The following is a 23,478-nucleotide window of genomic DNA, read 5'->3' as shown; positions in this document are numbered from 1 at the left end:
TAAAACAGTGTATCAGGTTAAATTCTTAATCAGGCCCAATAACAAAGGATTTAGAATAATTATATAAATAACGTCGTCATCTAGTACTAAACAATTAAGTGTTGAGTGTCAAAGTCTGACTTGAGGGTTGGAGTGTCTTTTGCAGTACCATCCAAATTCAGAGTTCACGAAAAAGAGGAAGGAGGAGTGACAGAAGAGAAGAAGTTCATCCGAGAGGAAGGAAGAGCAAGTCGACCAACCAAAAAAGGAAGATAATAGTTCTTTTAGTTTCAATTTCATTCAATATCATTTAATAAAACTGTTCTAAATTTTATAAAATATGCACGGTTTAGAAAATTGACAGATAGAGAGATAACAGGGTATTTCATGATATCAATCAATTCTCAGAAGATATGCAAAAACAAATATGAGTGGAAAACATGTGAGATGTGACTTGTGAGAAGCATAAAAAAAGAAAATTATGCAACTAACACCTCATGGAGTGAGCAGAAAAATTGGATTTTGGTTGAAAACCAGTTAGTGGCTTTTGTTAATATGAAAGCTTCACATTAATGGCAGAGCCATTTTCCTCATTTTACCATTCCTATTTCTAATATATGTTTTAACTTTTGAATGATAAATTTATTATAACGTTACGTTTAAGATTTCTCATAACCTAGTCTACATCAGCAGTGCTCATTCTGAGTAGATTTTCTTTATACACTTTTGCAGATCATTGACTGAATTAACCTTTCTTATGAACAATTAATGGAATCAAAATTAGTTGTGTAACGTATGTAACACGACACGGATCCTGATATGATATGGATATGGACATAAGATACGTATAATCTATCTCTTAAATGTAAGATATGAGAAGACATAGTAACATAGGTCTATATATTATATAATTATAAATTTATAAATTGATAATAAAGATTTATGTGTAGAAGAAGTATGTTTTAAATTTTTTTTGTAGCAAAAAGATTTTTGTCATAGCTGGTTTAAATGGATTTGTTCCTTGTTTTAGTAATTATAACAAAAATTAATACAATAAGTTTGAATTTTTAGAAAATTAATATATTTCTTTCTTTTTAAATTGTGTTAAGAAAGACCATGCTAAAATTATCAAAAATCCAACAAATAGTTTTTAAATTTGACACTTCAACTATACGTGTCATACGAGTATCGGTATATCATTTAAGAAGTGTGTGCGAACCTAGTAGCCTATCACACAACACATATCCATGGACTTATAAATTCAAAGTAGAAATTGAATTCCTAAAAGTACTAAAGGGATATACAAGTATGTGATTTTAGTCTCTAAATAACTCTAATGGTGCCAATTGAATCCTTCATATATTAAAAATTTTCAATTTTAATTCTTTTGTTATTTGCAATATATTGTGGTGACATTAATGTATTACATGTTTGGAAATTAAAATTGTACCATTATTACATTAGAATCTAATGGATTAAATCTCACACTTATAATATCAATCAAAACTAAAACTAAATCTAATATTTTACTAAATTATATTTTGATCCGAGTTTAGAATTCTTTTTTATTAAATCATGAGTGAAATAAATTTAACTAATATTCTAATTAGTGCAAATTAATATATTTTGTTTTGCGTTTGAGTTTAGATAGAGCATTTATACCCATATCATCATACTAAACAAAAGTAAAAAAAAAATTATATATATATATATATTATTCTTTTAATTTTTATTTAGCTAAACAAAACAAAAATAGTCATCCATTCTTATTTGTTTTTCTTTCCTTAAAACTGCAAACAAATTTGATTTCTTGGAAATTGGAATAGCATCATCTCTGGGTTTCTAAACTATTGTTAACAGGGTGTTATTTATTGGATTATATTAACTTAAAAGAATAAGATAATTCGAGTCACAACAGTTAAATTAGTTTACGATTAATTGATTTTTTAACCTTAAATTTAATTAAAAAGTGATTATAATTGGTTCTGTTCTCAATTTTAGTTTAATCTTATATATTAAGCATTCAATTTCTTCATTTTTATTGTACTTATAAGTGCTTGTTTGTCATAACTCAATTTTTCTATAAATATACATGTTTTCAATATATAAACTATATAAAAATTGAAATCATAATAAATAAATATTTTTAAACATATAAATTGTACGGTGATACAGTGATATTTTGCTAACATTTTCAATCTTTCTTATCTTAATTCTCAAATTCATTTTTCAATAATATTTAAAAATATACAGCAAAATGAATTATTTAACACAGATACAAAATATAATTTATATGCAGAGAAATCTTAGGCTCGTGAATTTTAACAATAACACAAGTTATATTGCAGAAAAAAAGGAAGCATTTTCCTTGCAGAATGCAGAAGGCAGAATAGCAGTAGTTTGTTTGTGATGGAAAGAAGAAAAGAAAGTTTGGATGAGTTGAATGGTTAATGGTACCAACCAGTTGGTGGAATATGAGAATAGGAAAAGGTGAATTTGTGGTGAGTGAGATGAAACTTCTGCATCAAGTTAAGCTGATATGAAAGCAGAAAAGAAGAGGTTGTAGTGTTGAAGGCATTAGATTAGGCAATGATACCAAAAAACAAAAAAAGTGCATGGTGGTGGTTGCAACAAGTGTTTGACTATTTCATAATGATATATATAACAATATTTGATTTCATGATGTCACATTAACTTCCCCGTAAATCAACAGTTACATCAATTCCTAGTGTACGAGGTAGACAGGTGTTGCTACTACCCTCACCTACACTTTCTACTAGGTTCATTTCACAAACACGTGGTGCCCTTTTGTTGGCACTCTCATCAGATGCAATATTCCTTTGGAGAAGAAAGTAAATTCCCTTCACTTTCTCTTTTGTCTTTTTCTTTTCATGCATTTCAAAAACCCCTCCTTTCACAATGTAAATTTTCTGTTTCCCCACCCTTTTGCGTTGATTGTATTTTAAGCAACATGGCCTATTAATTCGTATTTATATCAACACCCTTTTCTCTCTGCCTTTCTGTTTTGGCTTCTGCATCTGATTGGTATAGATAATCATAGAAATGCATGTGTTTTGCAAAGATTGCCTTGCATTTTCATTGCATATGTGATCCAAATCCATGAATAGGCCACTTAGTAATGGGGCTTTTGGATTCACTGTGGAGAGGAGGACGAAGGTTTATTAAAAGGAAAGACAGTGATGCTGGTGATGCAGGTCTTTTATGATTTTCTTAGCTGATTTCATACCATCTTAGTTTTATTGCATTATCTAATTTCAGTAATGTATATATATACATATCATACTTTCGCTTTTACCTATGTTCATTCATGTGTGTTTGTTTTTTCTGGGATTGGTTTTCTGAAATTTGTTATGTAATGGATAGATCTCAACTATGTTCATCTTGCATGATCTTATTTTCCTCAGCCCTTTTTGTGTGAAATGATATTTTATCGCTTAAAAAGCATTGGATACTCCGGTTTTGGCGGTGGAAGACTATAAGTTTGTTACGTTACTTTTCTTTTCTTTTGTTTTTTTCCGCAGTTTGTGTTATGCTTTATCATGGTTGCATCAGAAGGTCTTTCTTATCATGGAAACTTTCTAACACCAATTTGCATTTTGATTGAACTGATGCTGCTGTGTTTATGTTTCTGCAACTTTGATTGATGTTCTCACTCGCCAATTCAAAAAAATTACACCACCTTGATCTTCCTTTTTACAACAACTTTGTAAATTGTTTGGACCTTTGTTTGGCTAATGAGGACATGAAATGAATGTGAAATAAAGATGCATGATTTGTCTCTGATATATTCATCTTTCTTTTCCTTCCTTCTTCTTTAGCATCATCTGGCCCTTCTGCTCCATTCTTCTTTCTCTGTTGAGCCATGATGATTTAAGCTAATTTAAGGCCCTGTTTGGAATAATAATAGGGGCTTATTCAATGTCTTAAGTTTCCATTTTGCACGAATTTTAAAGATGTTACTCGTTCAATATTACTCATTATCGTTAATGTGTGTTTCCAATAGCAATATAAATAAACTAGACCTGGCCAGTTCTAATGAATCAAACTATCAGGTAGAGCACTGGAAGAACTCAGAGCTTCACTCTACAATGAAATCCGAACCTCAGAAGGAGCCAAGCGACAACAGCAAAAATATTGTGGACCAGTGGTGGCACTGTCCTTCAACTTTATGGTTGCTGTTGGGATTATCATGGCAAACAAATTGGTCAGGACAATTTGCATTCTTTTTGCTTCAGTTTTATAATGTGATGATCTGAATGCCCCAACTTATCACACTAGTAACTCTCTTATTAATAAATGGATTTGTAAGCCTAATTCAACTTTATAAAACTGACTTTACTCATAATATGTTGTCTCAAGCACGAGCTCTCACTCTCAGCGTGAGGAGTGTGTTGGAGATCTCACATCGACTAAAGATTAGAGCATTTCATTCTATATAAGTAGGTGCAAACCTCACCTCATAAGTCAGTTTTATGAAGTTGAGTTAGGCTTAAAGTCCACTTCTTAATATCTTTAGATGTTTAGCCTATTGATCAAACACCCTTACACTTGAATTGTGTATAATTATGTTAACTGGTGATTATGTTAACAGGTGATGGGTAAAGTTGGCTTCAACTTCCCAATTTTTCTCACATTTGTACACTACATCACTGCATGGCTTCTACTTGCCATTTTCAAGACACTATCAGTGCTTCCTGTGTCTCCTCCATCTAAAACAACTCCATTCTCTTCTTTATTTGCCCTTGGTGCTGTTATGGCCTTTGCCTCTGGCCTTGCAAACACTAGCCTCCAGTATAACAGGTTCTTGCTCTTGCATTAGTTAGCATCTTCGTAATAAAATATTCAGAGCTTTACTGTTTGCTGACAATCCAGCTTTTGCAGTATTGGTTTCTACCAAATGGCTAAGATTGCTGTCACCCCTACAATTGTTCTTGCGGAGTTCATTCTTTTTAGAAAAACCATTTCTTTTACAAAGGTGAAGAATTACGCGCGCACACACCCTTCCCTTCTTTTCTTCTCTTTTGTAAAGCATTGAACATATCTGAAAAAGAACTATTCCACTCCCTTGTTTTTAATGCACTAATCATGTCATTGGAATGATGCAGGTTTTGGCTTTGGCTGTGGTGTCAGCAGGTGTAGCAATTGCAACTGTAACAGATTTAGAGTTCAATTTATTTGGTGCTCTAATTGCAATTGCATGGATAATCCCAAGTGCCATTAACAAAATTTTATGGTCTACTTTACAACAGCAGGGAAACTGGACAGCTCTGGCGTAAGTAGTAGTTGTTAGGGGTGCATTTGGAGGAGTTTATTCACAACTTATTTAGGCTTATGACGAGTATTTTTGTAAGTGATTGAGAATTTGACAGAAATATGACAAACATTTATTCAAGTGTACCAAAAAACTCATGGTTTGATCATGATTATGAAAACAGATACCATTTTGATCTTATTTTGTCTTCAATTGAACAACTTATACGTAAGTATTTGTTGAAGTGCTACACTTAAGTATTTACTTACTACCCAAATTTCTCTTAGGAAAAAGTATGTCAATGCACCAGCTTGAAACTTTTTCATTGTAGGTTGATGTGGAAGACAACCCCTGTCACAATTTTCTTCCTTGGGGCATTGATGCCATGGATAGATCCACCAGGAGTGCTATCCTTCAAGTGGGATGTGAACAACTCAACTGCTGTTTTTGTGTCTGCTCTCCTTGGTTTTCTCTTGCAATGGTCAGGGGCCTTGGCATTGGGGTGAGACTGCATTTCCCTTCCTACACCATTTTCTGGTGCTGATAAATTAATACTCTCAATAGTAAAAACATACCCTTCACACCTTAATAAATTAATATTTTATTCATTTTCATTTTATTTTTTAATTTAAAAATATTATTATACTATATAAACAGTGTCAAATGTATGTTTTTTTCATGGTGTTAACAAAACTTTTCTCTTTTCTGACACAAACACTATGTCATTCCTTTTAGTATTGTGGCTCCTTGGTGGAGCATGGACAAGATTAGTTTGCTAACATCACATCATGAACCAATCTTTGCAGGGCCACTTCTGCTACAACTCATGTTGTTTTAGGACAGTTTAAGACCTGTGTGATTCTGTTGGGAGGGTACCTATTATTCAAGTCAGATCCTGGGGTTGTGAGCATTGGTGGTGCTGTTGTTGCTCTCTCTGGAATGTCAATCTACACATCATTGAATTTGCAAGGGTCTCAGGAAAATATGCAGCAAATGTTGCCTTCACCGAAGCCGAAATCAACAGGTGAAGACGGCACAGATTTGAGTGTAAATATTAACAGCAGCACCATTGTCTGAGCCATATAATACAAGAAAAAACAAACACATCAGACAGACTCATTTCATGTCCTTTTCTTTTTTAGCAATTCTAATTGTGCAGCCACACTTTTTGTATAGACAGATCAGTCACAGTAATTTATCAGTCACTGCAAATTTGTTGAAGGGTAGCTTTTCACAAAGTTCCATCAGTTTCTGTTATATTTAAGTAGAAAAACTTGATTTTTGTTTATTCAACCACAATTTCTCCTGGAGCACTGAGATAAAAAAAAAAATCAACAAATATGATGAATACTCCATAAGAAAAAACTATAGCATGATATTGAAGAGCTTTAACTTTAGCAACATGTTAAAAGTATTAGAAACCAAAATAATTTATTATTATTTGATTAAATTATAGATTATTTATAAACTAGAAAGTTATTTATATTTAAAATAGTTTTTATTATTAATAAAAATTTATAAACTAATTTTAAATTAGTATATAACTATTAGTTATCAAGTTTTAATTATTTATTATTTTATATTTTAAATTAATCTTTATTAATCTTTATGAACTAATTTAAAATCTAAATATTAATAGTTAAAATCTTAATATCTAATTTAGATATCAATTTAAAAATTATTTTATAAATTTTTATTAATAATAAAAAATAAAAGAGAGAGAAGCTAACTCATCTCCAGTCTCCATTGAGAAATTGAATTTTTTTTACTAAAATATTCTAACATTCTTTGTTATTTCACTTTTTGTAACTATTCCACATTTAAACAGATAATTATTATATTTTTTATAACCACATCTAATTACTTCCTTATACTTTATTTTCAAGTTTGGAATTTTTAGAATTTTTGTTTCTATTTATTGTTATTTGTCAACAAGATATCAATTACCCTTTTATCAATTATAATAGTTTCTTGTAATCTTTAAACGATTTAACATATATTTATTGAGATAAATAAAAAATTATTCAACTATTTAGTTAAAATCAAGATAATTTATTCTATTTCTTGCAGAAACAACCTTCAGAAACAGATAAAAAAAAATAGAGAGGGTAGTTTGTCGTTAGCAATACACTAATAATTGTTAAGCAATATTGTCTCACTTATTTAGTTTATGTTCTGAAAGAATTTATATTAGGGTGATAATTTATTTAGGATGATATTGAAATAAAATTTTAATTATTATAATGATATAAGTAAATAACAGTCAATTTAAAAAATTAAACGACACATAAAATAAAAGAGAAAATATTTTTTTATTACCATAATTAAATTCTTTGGCTTTCAAATAACATTCTCTGCAATCATGTAACCGAGTGTATATTTGATATTAATATCATAATAGAATTATATATGCAGAGTTCTTAATATCATTTTAAATTTTCTACATTATTTTTAAGTTAATATTTTTTATTTCAAAAATAATTAAATATATCAGATATGAAACTTTGTAATAAAAATTGATTGACTAAATTATTAAAATATATTTCATAAATAATACAAGATAGAGTGCCAGTATTATCATAACTCAAATTAATATTAATAATTTCGGATTAATATTATTTTCCTTGATTAAATATTCCATTAACTTACCTTTGTTTAATCTATTTAAATCGTACTTATTTTCTTTCTAGTTAATATCAAAGTATAAATATATTACTGAATAAAACATCAAAAGTTATCATTCATGGAAATGAGACTTGATTAATTATTTTCTTTTCTTTTCTCAGTTCAGTTATTTGTTCTACCTTTTTTCCCTGTATATTTCTTTTCTTAAAAGTTTTAATTTCTTTTTATATACATTTCTCCAAACTTTTTTCTTTCACTTTATTTTTTATCAGACAATCTAAAAATTGCCACAAGTTTTACTTCTTTTCTTTTTTCTTAGTTTTTTAAAACTTTCTTTCATGAAAGAAACGCAAAAATCAGAAAATTCAACAAATAGTCAAACTGATTGAAAGTGAGACCTACATCAACATTCCAACTCGATATTAGCAAATAGATTAAATATCCGAAACCAAAATCACCTTTAAACAATATTTCAGAAATGAAAAACTTAATTAGAATCATGCTGGCTAGAAAATAGAATTCAAAATTTTGGAAATCAGCAGTGCCAGAAAAAATCCATAAAAAAGCACTTTCCTTCATGCGAAATCAGGTTAAGGCTCTTGAGAAAAAAGACTTTGAAATGTTCTACTGAAGAAAAATAGATCATACAATTATGCTCCAAATAAAACTGTATAATTTCAATGTTCTCTGATATCAAAATGTAATATACAGGTGAGAAATTGGAACGGAAAAATTTGTAAATCTCACCTTCCAACTCTTGGCTTAGTATATTATCACTAGGAATTACCAAGTTTCTTATAGCAACAACTAAATGTTCTCTCGGGTAAAAGAAGAGGTGAGGGATAAATAGACTTAAGGCTCAAAAATTAAAAAAAAAAATAGAGGAAATGAAAACCTGCAACTAGCACCCTTCAAAATCGTTAGTACAAAATCTCCACCAAAAACAGTTACTAATTTCCTTTCTCATTCTTTGGCCGCATTTTTATTTACACTTCAGATCTGGCCAGTGTTCATTCATACTTCCCTGGATCTGAGCACATCATGTGTGAACATCAACATTATGGCACCAAGAAAATGTTTTCCAGCCTAAAAATTAGAGTTCCAATTGATCTGCGCAGGCTGAGGTTGCTGGTAAGATCCTGAAGGGGGCCCTACAGTTTCAACAGGCCCAGCCACAGCTTGAGACTGTTGCAAAAGTGTTGAAGGTGAAGCTACAGTCTGCCCTGCTTGATAGATACCAGCAAATGCTCCATGAGCAGCCTGTGATGGGGGAAAGGTGAGATGTTGCCCCTGAGGGGTAAGGTTATACAGAGAATTAACTTGCAAACTGGATATGTCTTGGCCTGGAGCAGGTATCCACACTGCAGAGCCTTCACTCTGCAACAAAAAAGTATAAAACCATACAAGTTTAGTGATTACAGAAATCCAAGAATTTTGTTTCATGGGAGCACAATAAAAAGGACATACATCGATGAAACCAACCTAACAAAATAAGATTGATACTGTAGAAAGGAAGGGAATAGAAAATGAAACAAAAATTCCTGATTTATCAAGAAATAAGCATGGGTGAAATAAAAGATCATTAATAAGGAAATAAACCAACCAGCTGTCCTGTTGTGTAAATCTGATTTTCCTTTAACTGCGACACAGAAAGATCTTCATTTCCAGTGGAGCTTCCGGTACTAACTGTTTGACCAGGCGCATAACCTACAGGTGGAGTGATAAATGACCCAGAAGGAATTCCAATATGAGCTGCATTTCCTGTGTTTGTTCCTGCCTTGTATTGAGGGAGTGGGAATTTGATGCCAGCTGCTGCTGGTAGATACATGTTGCCAGCTGATGGCTGTTGAGGGAAACCATTGTGGCCTAAAAATTGGTGTATGGGAGACACATAAATTGGAGGGTAATAGTGGCCATAAGGGAAGAAGTTAGTAGGGTAGGGTGGCCTGAAAATAGAAACTGACTGTGGAGACACAGGTATAGAACTCTGTAGGGGTGGAGTTGGGCTAGGGGACACACCCTGAGAACTTGCACTCTGCAATATGAACAGATAAAAGTCATAATTAAAAGAATAAATAATATACATAGTGTAGAGTTCTGTTGACCCTACATTCAATTACTAATTGATACGCATGGTAAATTTTGTTGACTTTATGATATCTTACAAGCAATACCAAAGATAATTTCTAATTGGTTGCTGGCGTAAAAACCTTTACACAACACTGCATACCCAACACACTCCAACTAAAAATAAAATAAATCTATTTTAAAAATTGGAAAAAAAATGTTAAAGGTAAACTTAATTTCTAGCGTTTAAAAAGGCATACCAAATTCCTAATGATAAAAACCTAAGGCAAACAAAAAATTTCAAAAAAGAATGCACTAAGTTAATACCTTCCTGACAAGGACAATAAGCAGGAGTATGTACTCACAGAATTAGGGGGACAAAAGGTGGGGTATGCAAAGATACAAAACACACTAGAAAACAAGAGAAACCTCCACTAAAACTATTTTAAAAAATAGGAAAGTAGATTCTGTTTCCATAATTCAAAATCAAACGATGCTAATTTTCGTAGGGATAATATGTCAGATGAAAAAAGCAATTCTCCAGTTCATCAAATTCCATATAAGCCGTAAAGCGTTCTTCTACAATCAATATCAATCAACTAGCTATCTTCCAAACTGTACAAGCTTCATAAACAAACCTAAGAAAACTTTACTTTCATTACTTGCTTTGACAATTTCAACAAAGTATTGTTGTTGCCTCTGAACTGTTTGGGGTCTCTTTGGGTAATTTTCCTCATAAACAGTAAAAGAAAAATAAGAAAAAGTAAAATAAGTTTCTTCCTAAGATAAAACTAGCTTATGCATAAGTTAAAAATCTGATATCAAAGAAGCTAATATGAGAGTTTCTACTAATTAACTTATACATAAGCTATTTTTAGCTTATATAGAAGTCTATTTCATTTTCCTTTTCCTAGATGGAAAAGTTCATCCAAACAAGCCATTGATCTCTCTTGGAGATCCATAATGTGCAGTCTCATAATTTCACTTCAAATTTCTTGAGCCTGATAAGTTATTTTCTGATTGATGGCTCACAAAAGTCCAAATGTATAACTGACACTGAACTACTGGGTCATTCCTGCATAGATTCTAATTCATAAGCCAATACTGAAACCATGCATGGGTTAGGAGTTGAAATTCATGTTTTACATTGTCAATATTTGGTAAATTCAGTAAGAGAAACATCAAGGATCATAGTGTTATCCAATAAATAAAGCATCCAAGCTGATTTTCATGAGTTTACGAAGGCAACTGTAATGATAGCTACGTACTCTCGAAAAGAAACGACTGAACAATAGAAACTGCAAATTATTACTAAAGATAGTTAGGCATCATTTATGTACACATACAAATCTAGGCACATTGAAACGTAAACATATGAAGAGAAAAACCAAAGACCACCATGAAATCCAAGCATAGGGAGAAACAGTTTTAAGCAGATGAAGATATTAAGAAACTTACAACATAGTTAGGAAATCGAGAAGTATCTTGTGCCTGGGGGTCAGTTCCCTCAAATTGAACCTGCTGAGTCCCTAACATGGTGGACATGAAATTCAAACCATAGTTTTGAGGTGTTGGAACAGTTGGAAGTTGATGGACCTCAGGGGCCAACAGAACCTCCTTCTTTGGCTGATCAACCTTTGTGTCAGTACCATTTATAGAATTGCCTTCTGTATCTGGTGTCTTTTCAATCAAATAAGTTGAAGAATGTGGATAATCAAGATGATCCCCTTGTGAAGTTAATGATGCATTTTGGTTGCTACATCCAGACAAGAAATACCATTTAAAAAAAAAATACATGAACACACCATGACACAAATAATACCTTTGGTAACAGGAAGAATAATCAGTCAATTCAGCCAAAATTATTCACGAAATAATTACCCAGCCTTATGATTGCCAAAGGGATTTGAAAAAGGTATTAATATTATCTCCAGAGAAAAACTTTCTAGAACGAACTCTCAGGCAGGTTACGGTTATTCTGCTGGTGAAGAAGTTTGATATTAAAGCACAAAGCTAAGATAATCCAACCATATACATCATTTAGAAGGGTATGAAAGAAAACATAAGCATGTGTATGCACACACAGGACGAAGGGATCTGTGATTTGATATGCAAAGAAAAAACACATATGAAGCATATGAATTACAGACCTTGAAGTTGCCGCTTCATCACTCACTGGTGAAGGTTCAAGAGCACAAGAAACGTTATTGTCCCCATCAGTTCCACTGTTAGATTTTTCAGTTGGGCCAAAAGTATCAAAGCTTCCAAATGTCAGACCACTTTTTAAAGCCTCTGGTACTTGGAAATGGTTCGGAAATGTAACATGTTGCCTTAACTCTGCTGAAGATTGCACAGAAACTTCTGAAGTTGAAACCTCCGTGATATTAGCTGTTTCAGAAACATGTGTGAGCCCACCAAAAGACATTATAAGTTGATATAATTAGAGATATATTGAAAAGTACTGAGAAAAATTATAAAAATAAAAAATACACAGTTCTTGATTTTTTTAGGTTGATTCCTTCCAACATGGAACAGTATCTAAGCAATTCAAATTTGGGTATTATTATTAGCACACAGAAGCAGAACCCATACAAGTGACATGCTTATTTAAATTATAGGCTCAGTCATCCTGCCTGTCACTTAAAATGCCTTCATGAACAGTTTCAAAGGTTCTTCTCCTGATTTATGCCCTCCAATTTTCGTGGGCTTTATTTCAGTTTCTCTTCTGAAAAATTAAATTGTCCTCCATATGGTAGAATTGTTTGATAAAAAAATCAAGGAATACTTCAACTAAGACAAGAAAGTAAATTGAAGGAAATATAATATGAAGCAACCTTGTTGCTCACAAGATTCAACAGATACAAAATAAAACTTTACCTAGAGGTGGCTGGCTGCCAGAACTAGAAGATGGCCTCAATGAATCATTTGGGGATGGAGATGAAAGTTGTGAGGGCTCAGATAACCGATTGTGTTCAACTTCATTTGACTTCTGTGGGGCATTTGTTCTGCTTGATGAACCCATGGACCCAGATTTATCATTCTTGGATGCTGATAAATCATTAACTTCTTGAACAACAGGTTTATTTCCTTTAACATGAATTGGACCAGTAGATATCCGATTGCTCCCAACTTCCCTACTGATTGCACCACTGACACCAGGATGCTGGGAGACAGAAGATGCTACAACAGGATCCAAAGAGGAATGGACACCCGAGGCAGAAGTTTGAAGTTGATCAGAACTTGACAAGGACTTTCCTTGGTCGTTACTAGTAACCAAGCCAAAGGTTTGAGTAAGGGAAGAAGGTGTGGCAACAGCAGCAGCTTGAGGTTGGACATTTTCTCCATAGCCAGTGTCATTAGCAGCTGAACTACTTTTAGGTACACTAACAATGGGAGATTGACCAGCAGACACGTGAACAGACTTCCCATTGGATTGATTTGCAGCACCATGAGGTGCAACAGCTGAAACTCTACAGTTGAAGAAATATTATTTAAAAGAAGATAATCTAACAATAAAAAGAATAAACAATCATGTCAATATTAACAATGATGTATTTATCATCACATCAACAAACAACTTCATATAAATTGTACTTTAGCAATCCAGGAGTAGAATCATAAGATATTATCAAATTGAGCATGCAAGTCAAATTTCAAGCAGGCACTTACTTCTCCTGGTCATTGAAGTTGTTACTGTGCGTTTTTGTTTAACATAAAATTTTAAGCATGACTTCAATGTGAGGTTCAGTCAGAATTTTAGCCACAAAGGAAAACAAAAGTAGAGTCATTCATCAGTCTTATTTTCACTTCTTTTAGAGTCTTGCCTTGTTTATTATCAAATAAATGCCATTTATTTCCACCATACATTTTCACATATTCAGAATTAATCTGACAAAAGAAACAAATTAAAGAAAATACAAAAAAATAGCTACCTTGTAACTTGAGATGCTGTATTAGTCTTAGTTTTCTGCAAAACTGGCTGAGTAGAGGGAGCGTGACTTCTCTCTGCAATGTGATTGACTCCATTTTCCCTTCGATTAGCTATGTTCCTCCCACCACCACCATCTAACAACAGACATTTGCAAGATGGTGAAACTGACAAACTAATAAAGTAGCAAGAAATTTGCAGATTCATATGACAGGTCTCTGCACTAAAGTGGGTTCATTGTTCTAAAAAATAAAAAGTCATGGAAAAAATATAAATGATGGCTATTGAAAGATACTTATAGTGCCGTGCTAGATTCAAAAGGGGCGTGATAGAGCTTAACAAGCAGCAAAATAAAAGCATAATTCTTAATATTATGATAAAAATGTCTCAGTAACAAGTTACTGAGAGGGAAACACCACATAGTACTAATATCTCGAAAAAATGACTGTCTTCAAGAAGAATTTTCCTTTGGAGAACAATAGCTTCCAGGTGACCATATGTGGAAATGAATATCCATTATTGAAGAGACAAAACAAAACTAATGATAAAGCCCAAAGTCACTAAAAAGGTGGGGAGATTGTACCAGGAAAGTTAGGGGAATATCCTCCCGAAGAACCCCTTCCCCCCCTCCCTTGTCCACCTTGCTTTATCCTAGGCTCATCAGAAACCCTGCTGCTCAATCCCTGAAACAATAAATTTAACTCAAATCACTCAGGCCCATAAAAATCATTAAGGAGAGAAACATGGGGCAATACACGTTTACTTATAACACGATATAAAGAATTACAGAACACATAGATAAAAAGAAACATTTTCATAAGCAACTGCAAAACAAGACCCAAGTCATTTTACTCAGCAAATAATATTATTGCATGATACCACACATCATAACAGGCAGGAAACACAAACCCAAAGTAACCAGACCTACTCAGACATTCAAACCCATAGCAACCGACCTATAAGAATCTCAACATGAAGTTTGCCAATCACAGTGCTCATAAGATGACAGAATGGCAACTCATGACACATTGAGAACTTCTGCCCAGCAGCTCACAAAAATCAAGAAAATGAATACACTTCAATTTACTGGATAAACAGATAAAAGATTTATCAACTTCAATTGATCCACTCAATGGCAGAAGTAGTAGATGCCCCGGCCTAACAGGTTAGGGCAAACAAACCAATCTGTTTCAACAACTAAACTTTCAAGAGCAGTAATAAACCAACTGAAATACAAAAGCAGAGGAAGTAAGGAGGGGGAATCTTACCTCCTTCTTTCGGTCACGTCTCCTTCGCACCTCATGAAAAGTATCTGCGAACAAAAAACAAAAACTCAACATTAAAAAAAAAAGAGAGAGAATCTCAAAGATGCCAAAAACACATTTCTTTTCAAGAAATCCTAAATGATTAGGAAGCGTAGATACAGTGCTGAAACCATTCACTAAGCAACACGTGTGAGCGAGAGCCAGAGAGATACCATTAAACACATAAACAAAACCCTACAAAAACAACTTTAGGATGTCAAAAACTCCTTGCTCCCAAACATTGAACAGCTAAAAACCAAACTTTCAATGTCGAAAGAGGCACCCAGAACTCCCCTCAACTCCCAACAAATCAAAAAAGCTAACCAGCAAAATAAAAGAACTTAAATTAAAAGAAATTGACAAAACTGGAACTCAACTCGGGAAAGCACCTCTAACTGAAAGTGAAGCTCAGAAAAGTGGGAAGCAGTGTCCCCATTCGTGGATGAAGAGAAAGAGTAGGAATCGAGAGAAAGGAGAAAGAGAGAAAGTGGATCGAGAAGAGAAGAAAAGAGGGAAAAGTAAAGGGACCTAAATAGAGAAGCTTCTGAGCGGTTTCGTTGGGATCCATGGAGCATTCGCGTAGGACGGCGTAGATTTCATCGTCGGTGTGCTGTTTTCCGGTGATCTCGCGGATGTCTTGGATGATTTTGCGTACATTGTTTGGGATCGGAACCCTAAAAGTGGAAGAGCCACCACCGCCGCTCATCTTTGTGTCTGTAAGACAGCAACGAAGGAAGAAGGGACACTCTCTTTGTTCCTCAGACTTATTATTACAACACAAACACAAACACAAACACAACACACACACACTTACATATTATTTACTTTGAATCATTAATATACGCCAATTCCATTACTGTTCCTGTGCCTCTCTTTTTTATTTTAAATTTTAATAATAATAATAATAATAACATCTTCATAACATAACTAGGGTTTTCTTTGCCACACCGTTTCGTTTTTTTATTATTATTAAAACACCATCCCAACCCACCATTTACAAACACTTTAATTTAAATATTATGTTCAATATAAATCTAAGTAAACTCTTTTTCCACATTTTTGTAAATATGAACTCTGTTTTAATTTACTAGTTCTAGTACTTTTTCACCAATTTTTTATTAAATAATTGTGTCCATGCTAATTTTTCTAGTCAGATTTATTATCCATTTACTCAAAAAAAAATATGATAAAGAAAAGTGTGACAAAGTTTTGTATAAAAAGTTTGTTTAAGCTTGGTTTGATTTCGGAGAGATTAATAGTAAATTTTAACGGTATCGGTCGAGTTCGTACGATACTTGGAGGTCTGGCATCCGGTCAAAGACCAATCGATATGATTGATATGATCGAAATTATTACACCTAAACAAAGGATGAACGAGTCAATGGTCAAGCACTAGGTAATACACTCTTAATCATGGTACAAAATCCTAATCTGATTCAATGACGAAGGGTTCATGATAATCATATAAATAGACACAAATTCCAAGAATCAGGTGTGTCATCATTCAGTGTACTAATAGCACCGAGTAGTGAACATCGGAGTTTTACTTAAGCGTTATAGTGTCTTTTGCAGGTATCATCCGAATCCAGAATTCACGAAAACAAAGAGTAGAGAAGCGAGAGGAGTAAAGAGATCATTAAAGTAGAAAGAAACAAAGGTAGACCGATCGAAAAAGAATACAATCGCTCTTTTAATTTCCAACCTCGTTCGAAAAAAAAAACAAAGTAATTTTCTTTTATTTTCCTTTTTTTTATCAGTTTTGGATTTTTTTTAATTAGTTTGAATCTTAAATATAATATTGATAACTCTAATTCATTTCCACCATCAAATATAAAATAATATATATATATAAGCACTGTGTACAAATATTTTCCATAAACTAAATCAAAGGCCATGATTTAATATATGATGTTTAACAATTTAATATATATTAACTTTCAATAATTATATTGTTTCAAGATCATGAGTTTTTTTTTTCGAAAAAGAATTATTATTTTTTGTGTGAACAATTATTAAAAATTATGAATCTCATGTTTTAATGCTTTTATTAAAATATATTAAGAGTTGCTGTTCTCAACTACATTTCTAATCTTTTAAGTTAGTGGTCCAACTTACTTAAGCAACATGTATTATTTGATTAAGTGAGAGAATAGATTTTTTCTTCTTTGTATTGTTTAACACTTTTAGTTACTTGTTTATTTAAGCAAGGAAAATGAATAGTGGCTCCATGTATTTCACATGAAGGAAATCACAAATTCCAAATCCACACTAATCAATAATCACTCGCAATCTAAATTTAAATAAACAATAAATTTAATTTATCTATTTAAATACATTAACTCCTTAAATATGCCTATTTAAACTAATTAACTTCTTAGAAAAGAAGAAAAAAAAAAGGAAGAAAATATGTCCATTATATAATAGTTTTTTGCCAAACTTTAACCAATTCTTATTAAGATTGCATCATCCTATGTACAAAACAAACTCAGATTAATTATAATACCAAAAGCATTGAAAAGGTGTTTTTTTTACCACTCTAAGAGACAATTATGACACTAAGAAAATATTTTGGACAAATCTCTAACTTTTAGGAAGTGTGTTAAAACAAAATAGGTTAAAAAAATTGAATTATAATTTAAATTTTATTCATAGTACTTTAATTACAAATAGGTTTTGATAATAAAATAAGTAAAAGTATAAACTCATCAATCTCGTTAGAATAGACTCTACATGATTTTGACATCATATTAAGAAACCCTATAAACAATATAATTCATAATGTGAAGTTTTGACTGACTTATACACTATGAAATATCATTATCTCTAGTCGGTATGAGATTTCTAACACATTTCCTCATGCCAACTTATCAGCTCATGCGTGAAACTGTATATCATGGATGGTTTAAAAGCAGATGATCTGGTAAGCAAACAAACTATTGTTATGATAAATTTTAAATAGCTCTGGTACTATGTTAAAAAGTATTAAAATGTGAACTTTAAATTTAAATAAATCTTATAAAATCAATTTTATAAAGTTGAGTTAGAGTTAAAATTAATTTTTTAATATATATTTATTTATTTTTAATAATTAAGATGTATGATAATTATTGGTATTAATATATATTTATTTATCTATAAATAACTCCTTATATATCTTTTAAAAGATAAAACTCTTATAAGATAAGTTTTGAAAAACAAATAATATATTGAATACACTGATTAACCAATCCTTTCAATGACTTGAGATCAAACTATTAACTAATAATTTTTATTTAAATGAAAAAAATATTACAATGACCAAACATCATTCCTCTAATCATAGATCTGAAAAAATTGTTAAAACTATAACGAAACACAAAATTTCAAACACACACAAAAGATATAATTATTAATTATAAAAATCTCAACATGGTTTTGAAAAAAAAATGTGAAGCTAAGATTAATCAAGAAAAAAAAGATATAAGTGAGATTAATTTTTTGAATGAAATATAATAAATATGAGGGTATTGCATATTGGATCCTCACAGAAGATGCAATAGAAACAATTATTGACAGTGACATATTTTAAGAATAAGTTAAAAGCAATAACTGAACATGCACTCATCTCTCATCAAAACTAAAACAGAGAATACCAACAAACCTCTGAAACTCCATTACTTTTTCTTCCATTTTTATACACATCAATTATTCCTCCACTTATTTTACAAAAAATATAAAATTTTATAAAATAATTTTATAATATTTTAAACTTCCTCTTCTTCTTTTTATCTATAAAATAATTTTTAAAAAATTATTAAGATTAACTAAATCATGTTGTTAATAATTCAGATTTATACCCACTTGTATAATTTAATATAAAATATGATTTTTTTAATCGTGAGATCTCCAATAAATTACCTAGTTTAATATTTATTGATTAACCCATAAAATAGCTTTATTAAATGCTTGTGATTATAAAATATTGTTTACTAACTTATCACCTTAATAAAATAATATATTATGCATACTGATATCTCCTCGTAACAACGTCCAAATATTAAAATCTAGATAAAGTGTTTGACCAAATCAAAAATTAAATAAGGTGTATTGTTTTTATTTGTCCCAAATCATGAATTTGTGGATTTCTGTGAAATAGTATTAGAATTAAATAAGATACGATATAATATAATGATAACTCAAATTTAAAGATTGCGAAAAACATTGGTTGAAGAAACATTCTATTTCACATTGTGCCAATAAGATAATACAAAATGTGTTTCATTGCTTTCTGTTATTATCAATAAGATGTAAAAAATAATAATTACAGTGATAGTGTACTACTACTAATAATAATAATAATATTGGAGGATGATAAGTGATGAAACATAGAGAAAATATTGTAATATTTTTTTTTAATTTTTAAATCCAATTCTTCATTGAAAATAAGTACACTAATTAACGTAAATTATCACATCCATGAATAAAAGAAATGTAGGATTACGATAATCCTCTTATATTAGTGAATAGTAAAGGTTAACCTAATAATTAGGATTGTTTCTTCATACACCTCCATAATTTCTTATGACACCCCATGCTTTTTATGGATGTAAAAATTCCAGATTATAGAATATAAAAGATGTTTTTCCAAATTCTATGAGTTTCTTTAAAAATTATGGTATTCGGATTATAGAATCTCTCCGGAAATAATTTTGCAATTTAAAATATATTTTTTAAGAACAAAATATCTTTTGTCTGAACTATCTGGTGTTATGGAGGTGCATAAAGAAACAACCTTAATTAAGTTTCAAATAGTAAAATACTTCCATTTTCTTTTTGCAGGCCTACCTTTTAAGGCTGCTTCTTCCTGCACCTCCATACCTTCTTTTGTCACCCCCATAAATTTTTCGTATTCCAAAAATACTCTTTTTAATATTCTGGATTACATAATCCAGAAGTATTTTTCTAGATTCAGAATTAGCTTCCGGATTATGTAATCCAGAAGTCTTTTGTGATTAGCTTCCGGATTACATAATCCAGAAGTCTTTTCTATACATAAGATTAACTTTCGGATTATGTAATTCAGAAACTTTTTTTTCAAATGTGTTATTAGCTTCCGGATTATATAATCCAGAAGTCTTTTCTAAATATGAAATTAACTTTCCGGATTACATAATTCATAGGCTTATTATTTCAAATTCAAGGGGGTGGCACAAGAAGGTACGGAGGTGTAGGAAGAAAGAGTCACCTTTTAATAGACCATGGCCCGTGTAGTAAATGGGCCCAAGCCCAAGAACTACTGACCCAGGCCTGACAAACCTCAGTTACTGATAACGATTGCTATTGCAGCATTGCATAGGATACGACGTCGTTAAAAGTTGTGGCGGAGTGCGAAGTCCACAACAGTTGATACTAGATTGCTTCTGCGTGTGTTTTGTGTTTGACATTGAAACAGAAGAAGGAAACAGAACAGAACAGAAACCTTAAACCTTTGTGTCGAGAATCTCAGCCATGGGTAGCAACGGATTGAGGTACGAGATCGCACAAAACGCTTATATCAAACTCGTGCTTCACTCCCTCAAACACCCAACCTCCGCCGTCAACGGCATCTTGATCGGTCGCATATCCCCTTCCAACGACGTCGTCGAGATCGCGGATGCTGTCCCTCTCTTCCACTCCCACATCCCTCTTCTTCCCCAATTGGAGATATCTCTCATTCTGGTTCTCTCTCTAGGGCTTTTTGCATTGATTTTATTTTTTCATTCAGCTCTGATCCCATATGCTTATTTACAAAATTACTCACAAAGATGTATGCTTTCTTACTCAACAAGTGAACTAGTCAACTGGGCTAATATTTTTTTCTTCTGGGTGTCTGTTAAATTTTCCCTTTTTCTGAAGTTTTCTGATTTTTCTTTTTTGCAATCACACTTTTTTTTTGTGAGATAGATAGAGGAATATTTTTCTGCGAAAGGGTTGAACATAGTGGGCTATTTTCACGCGAATGAGAGATCTGATGACAGTGAGCTTGGTAGTGTGGCGAAGAACATCGGTGACCACATATGCCGCTACTTTCCCCAAGCTGCCGTTCTATTGGTCTGTTGTTGCATTTTTTTTTAGTTTTTGCTAATTATTTGTTGAATTTACTTTTAGTTTTGGCTAATTTTGGTTTTACTTATCTCTTTTTGCTCATCATCTTTCTGTTCCTCTTCAATTATTTGCAGTTAGATAACAAGAAGCTTGATGCTTTGAAAAAGAGTAAGGAACGTAGTGCCATAATGCAGGTTAGCGATTTTATTTAATTTCTAAGTGTTATACGATCATTGTGTTTATCCACTCTATGAATTGTAATTGGGCTTCTTTAGATAATATAGAAACCCTGATGTCAATCTAAACATAGAAGTATACATACCCAAGCTTATTTGTGAATGAACTATAGAATTCCTTTCTAATGATGGAATCACGAAAACCTATGAACTTGTTAGAATATAAACCTTTTGGATAAACTTATAATTAGTTATTATAGAAGAAAATAAGGAGGTAAAATGAATTGAGCTTCTCTCATAAGATAAAATTGGCTTATGCATTTCAACTTTTATGGAAGTTTTCCTATGTAACTTTTTCAAAAGCTATGGTCAGGACTTGATTTTAACTAATGGGAGAAGTTCAATTGATTTTAGTTTCTTACTGCCTTCTCTTGTAAGTGTTTGTGAATAACTTTATCCAAACAAGACCGAAGTTCTGTAGTTCACTTTAGCACTGGAGAATTAGCTTTTTGCTTAAGTTTTTTGGTCTCCCTGTCCTGTTTTGGGGACTTATTTTGGTACATCAATCTCTTTATTTTTACAAAACTGCTGTACCTAAGAGCTTAACTTGAAATTGGTGGTTTTTATCTTGATGTGTGGGTTTTCATGGGTTGTATTGGTGTATAAACATTGTGGAGCTCAGATTGGATGCAAGAATTCAAGTTTCTGTTGAATGTTGTGATCCATTTTCTCTTGTTTTTTCGTAAGTCAAAAGAGAGGAATATTCATTTTTCATCTGCAACATACTGCAGCATATTTGGGAACTACTCTTTGGGCGAGAGATTTTTTTTTCCAAAGTTCTGAGGGAAGCTAGCAAAAAGCAATTATTTCTCTAAGCTAAGCTAAACCAAACTTTTACTAAGATTTATCCAATTTAAAGACTGGGGAATGAAATAATAATGCTGTGTAATGTGCACACTTTGCATGACTATAACCTCAAAGGTCTAAAGCTTCATCCAACATTTGCACTAATTACAAACGATTCTTGTTATTTGTTTCTTCTAGTTACAAAATTAAGGGTTCATTCAGAAAGCAACCTTTTTTGTTATAAAAGAAGACCATTATGTACATGATTATGGTTGCAAGAGTTTATGATATATGGCTCCCTCAATATAAAGAGACGCCTTTTGGTTGGTTACATTAACCAAGATTACCTTTTTCTTATGGTTTAGCTTTATGTTAGGGATACAAATAAGAACTGGAAGTTGGTTCCATCAGATGCGAACAACCGGTTTTCCCTCAGAGAGCCATCAGCAAATGTAGTCTTATTGGACTATATTGCAACTGAGAAGTGGAATGGAATTGTAGATTTTGATGATCATCTTGATGACATTAGCAAGTGAGTGCTTTTTTTGCCTTGCATCACTGCTTTCTTCCCTAGCATTTTATTTATCTGTGCAGCTATAACTGACTTTTTTTTTTTTTTTTTTTTATAAAAACTTTCATGTTAGGTATAACTATGCAACTATAACTTATGCAATATATATTGTATTTTTTACAGGGATTGGCTAAACCCAGGGCTCTTCAACTGATCCCAGCACTTGTTTCCATTTTGCTCGATTTACATTGCAAGTGACCATGTTCAGATTTGTTTATGCTGGATTCTCAACAATGAACAATTAGAGACTATATTTTGACCTTAGGGAAGTTGCTTCATTAAGTTTTTTTAGTTGTATAAGCAGGATATTTACCACCAGTTCGTAAAGGATTTTGGTTGCAGAGCAATTTTTTCTTTCTTTCTTGGATGTAGGTATACTAGAGTGGAGTTTTTTGTTTGTTTGTTTTGCCTGCGAGTTGTGACGATCTGTGTTTCTTGGTATAAATAGGAGTTTGAAAACAAAACCTGTTCTGACGAGATGGGATTTAGTTTGGTTTTCACCTGTTTTTTAAAGACTCTTGTTTTTTTAAAGACTCTTATATAGCTGAAGTGATGAATTTATAAATAAATATATATAATAAAAGATAAGTTTAGAATTAAATAATATAAAAAAATTAAAATAATCGTATTAGTATTTATAATGCGAT

At 31.9% G+C, this 23,478-nt stretch overlaps 3 protein-coding genes across 7 annotated transcripts; 2 read left to right on the top strand and 1 right to left on the bottom strand.

Moving 5' to 3' along the window:
* Nucleotides 1–2,710: 2,710 nt before the first annotated feature.
* LOC137826493 (Nucleotide/sugar transporter family protein) lies at nt 2,711–6,472 on the top strand. 4 transcript variants are annotated; one of them, XM_068632470.2, is made up of 7 exons: nt 2,711–2,831; nt 4,053–4,204; nt 4,592–4,800; nt 4,882–4,975; nt 5,106–5,272; nt 5,583–5,753; nt 6,058–6,472. In XM_068632470.2, the coding sequence occupies exons 1-7, from the start codon at nt 2,807–2,809 to the stop codon at nt 6,326–6,328; spliced, it is 1,089 nt and encodes a 362-aa protein (XP_068488571.1). In that variant the 5' UTR covers nt 2,711–2,806; the 3' UTR covers nt 6,329–6,472. The 4 variants fall into 4 exon arrangements, 2 of the variants coding, with proteins under 2 accessions (XP_068488571.1, XP_068488570.1); XM_068632469.2 differs by lacking the exon at nt 2,711–2,831 and adding an exon at nt 2,862–3,194; XR_016515189.1 differs by lacking the exon at nt 2,711–2,831 and adding an exon at nt 2,905–3,194 and having other exon boundaries at nt 5,106–5,346.
* Nucleotides 6,473–8,526: 2,054 nt separating this feature from the next.
* On the bottom strand, nt 8,527–16,028 carry LOC137823656 (GBF-interacting protein 1). The gene is made up of 9 exons (XM_068628874.2): nt 15,704–16,028; nt 15,140–15,183; nt 14,455–14,554; nt 13,876–14,008; nt 12,821–13,413; nt 12,094–12,331; nt 11,402–11,699; nt 9,480–9,911; nt 8,527–9,253 (listed from the first exon to the last, which is right to left on the bottom strand). Exons 1-9 carry the CDS (start codon nt 15,879–15,881, stop codon nt 8,963–8,965), a joined length of 2,307 nt encoding a protein of 768 aa, XP_068484975.2. The 5' UTR covers nt 15,882–16,028; the 3' UTR covers nt 8,527–8,962.
* Nucleotides 16,029–20,627: 4,599 nt separating this feature from the next.
* EMB2731 (ER membrane protein complex subunit 8/9 homolog) lies at nt 20,628–23,295 on the top strand. 2 transcript variants are annotated; one of them, XR_011083681.2, is made up of 5 exons: nt 20,628–20,872; nt 21,098–21,244; nt 21,373–21,432; nt 22,637–22,792; nt 22,955–23,295. XR_011083681.2 is itself a non-coding variant. In XM_068633434.2 (5 exons), exons 1-5 carry the CDS (start codon nt 20,663–20,665, stop codon nt 22,983–22,985), a joined length of 615 nt encoding a protein of 204 aa, XP_068489535.1. In that variant the 5' UTR covers nt 20,628–20,662; the 3' UTR covers nt 22,986–23,295. The 2 variants fall into 2 exon arrangements, 1 of the variants encoding a protein (XP_068489535.1); XM_068633434.2 differs by having other exon boundaries at nt 22,626–22,792.
* Nucleotides 23,296–23,478: the final 183 nt, after the last annotated feature.

Source organism: Phaseolus vulgaris, chromosome 8 (genome assembly GCF_051622355.1).
Source record: "Phaseolus vulgaris cultivar YP4 chromosome 8, ASM5162235v1, whole genome shotgun sequence".
NCBI classification, from domain to species: Eukaryota; Viridiplantae; Streptophyta; class Magnoliopsida; order Fabales; family Fabaceae; genus Phaseolus; species Phaseolus vulgaris.
The sequence above is the reverse complement of the archived record's forward strand: the minus strand, read 5'-3'. Positions and strand labels throughout refer to the sequence as shown.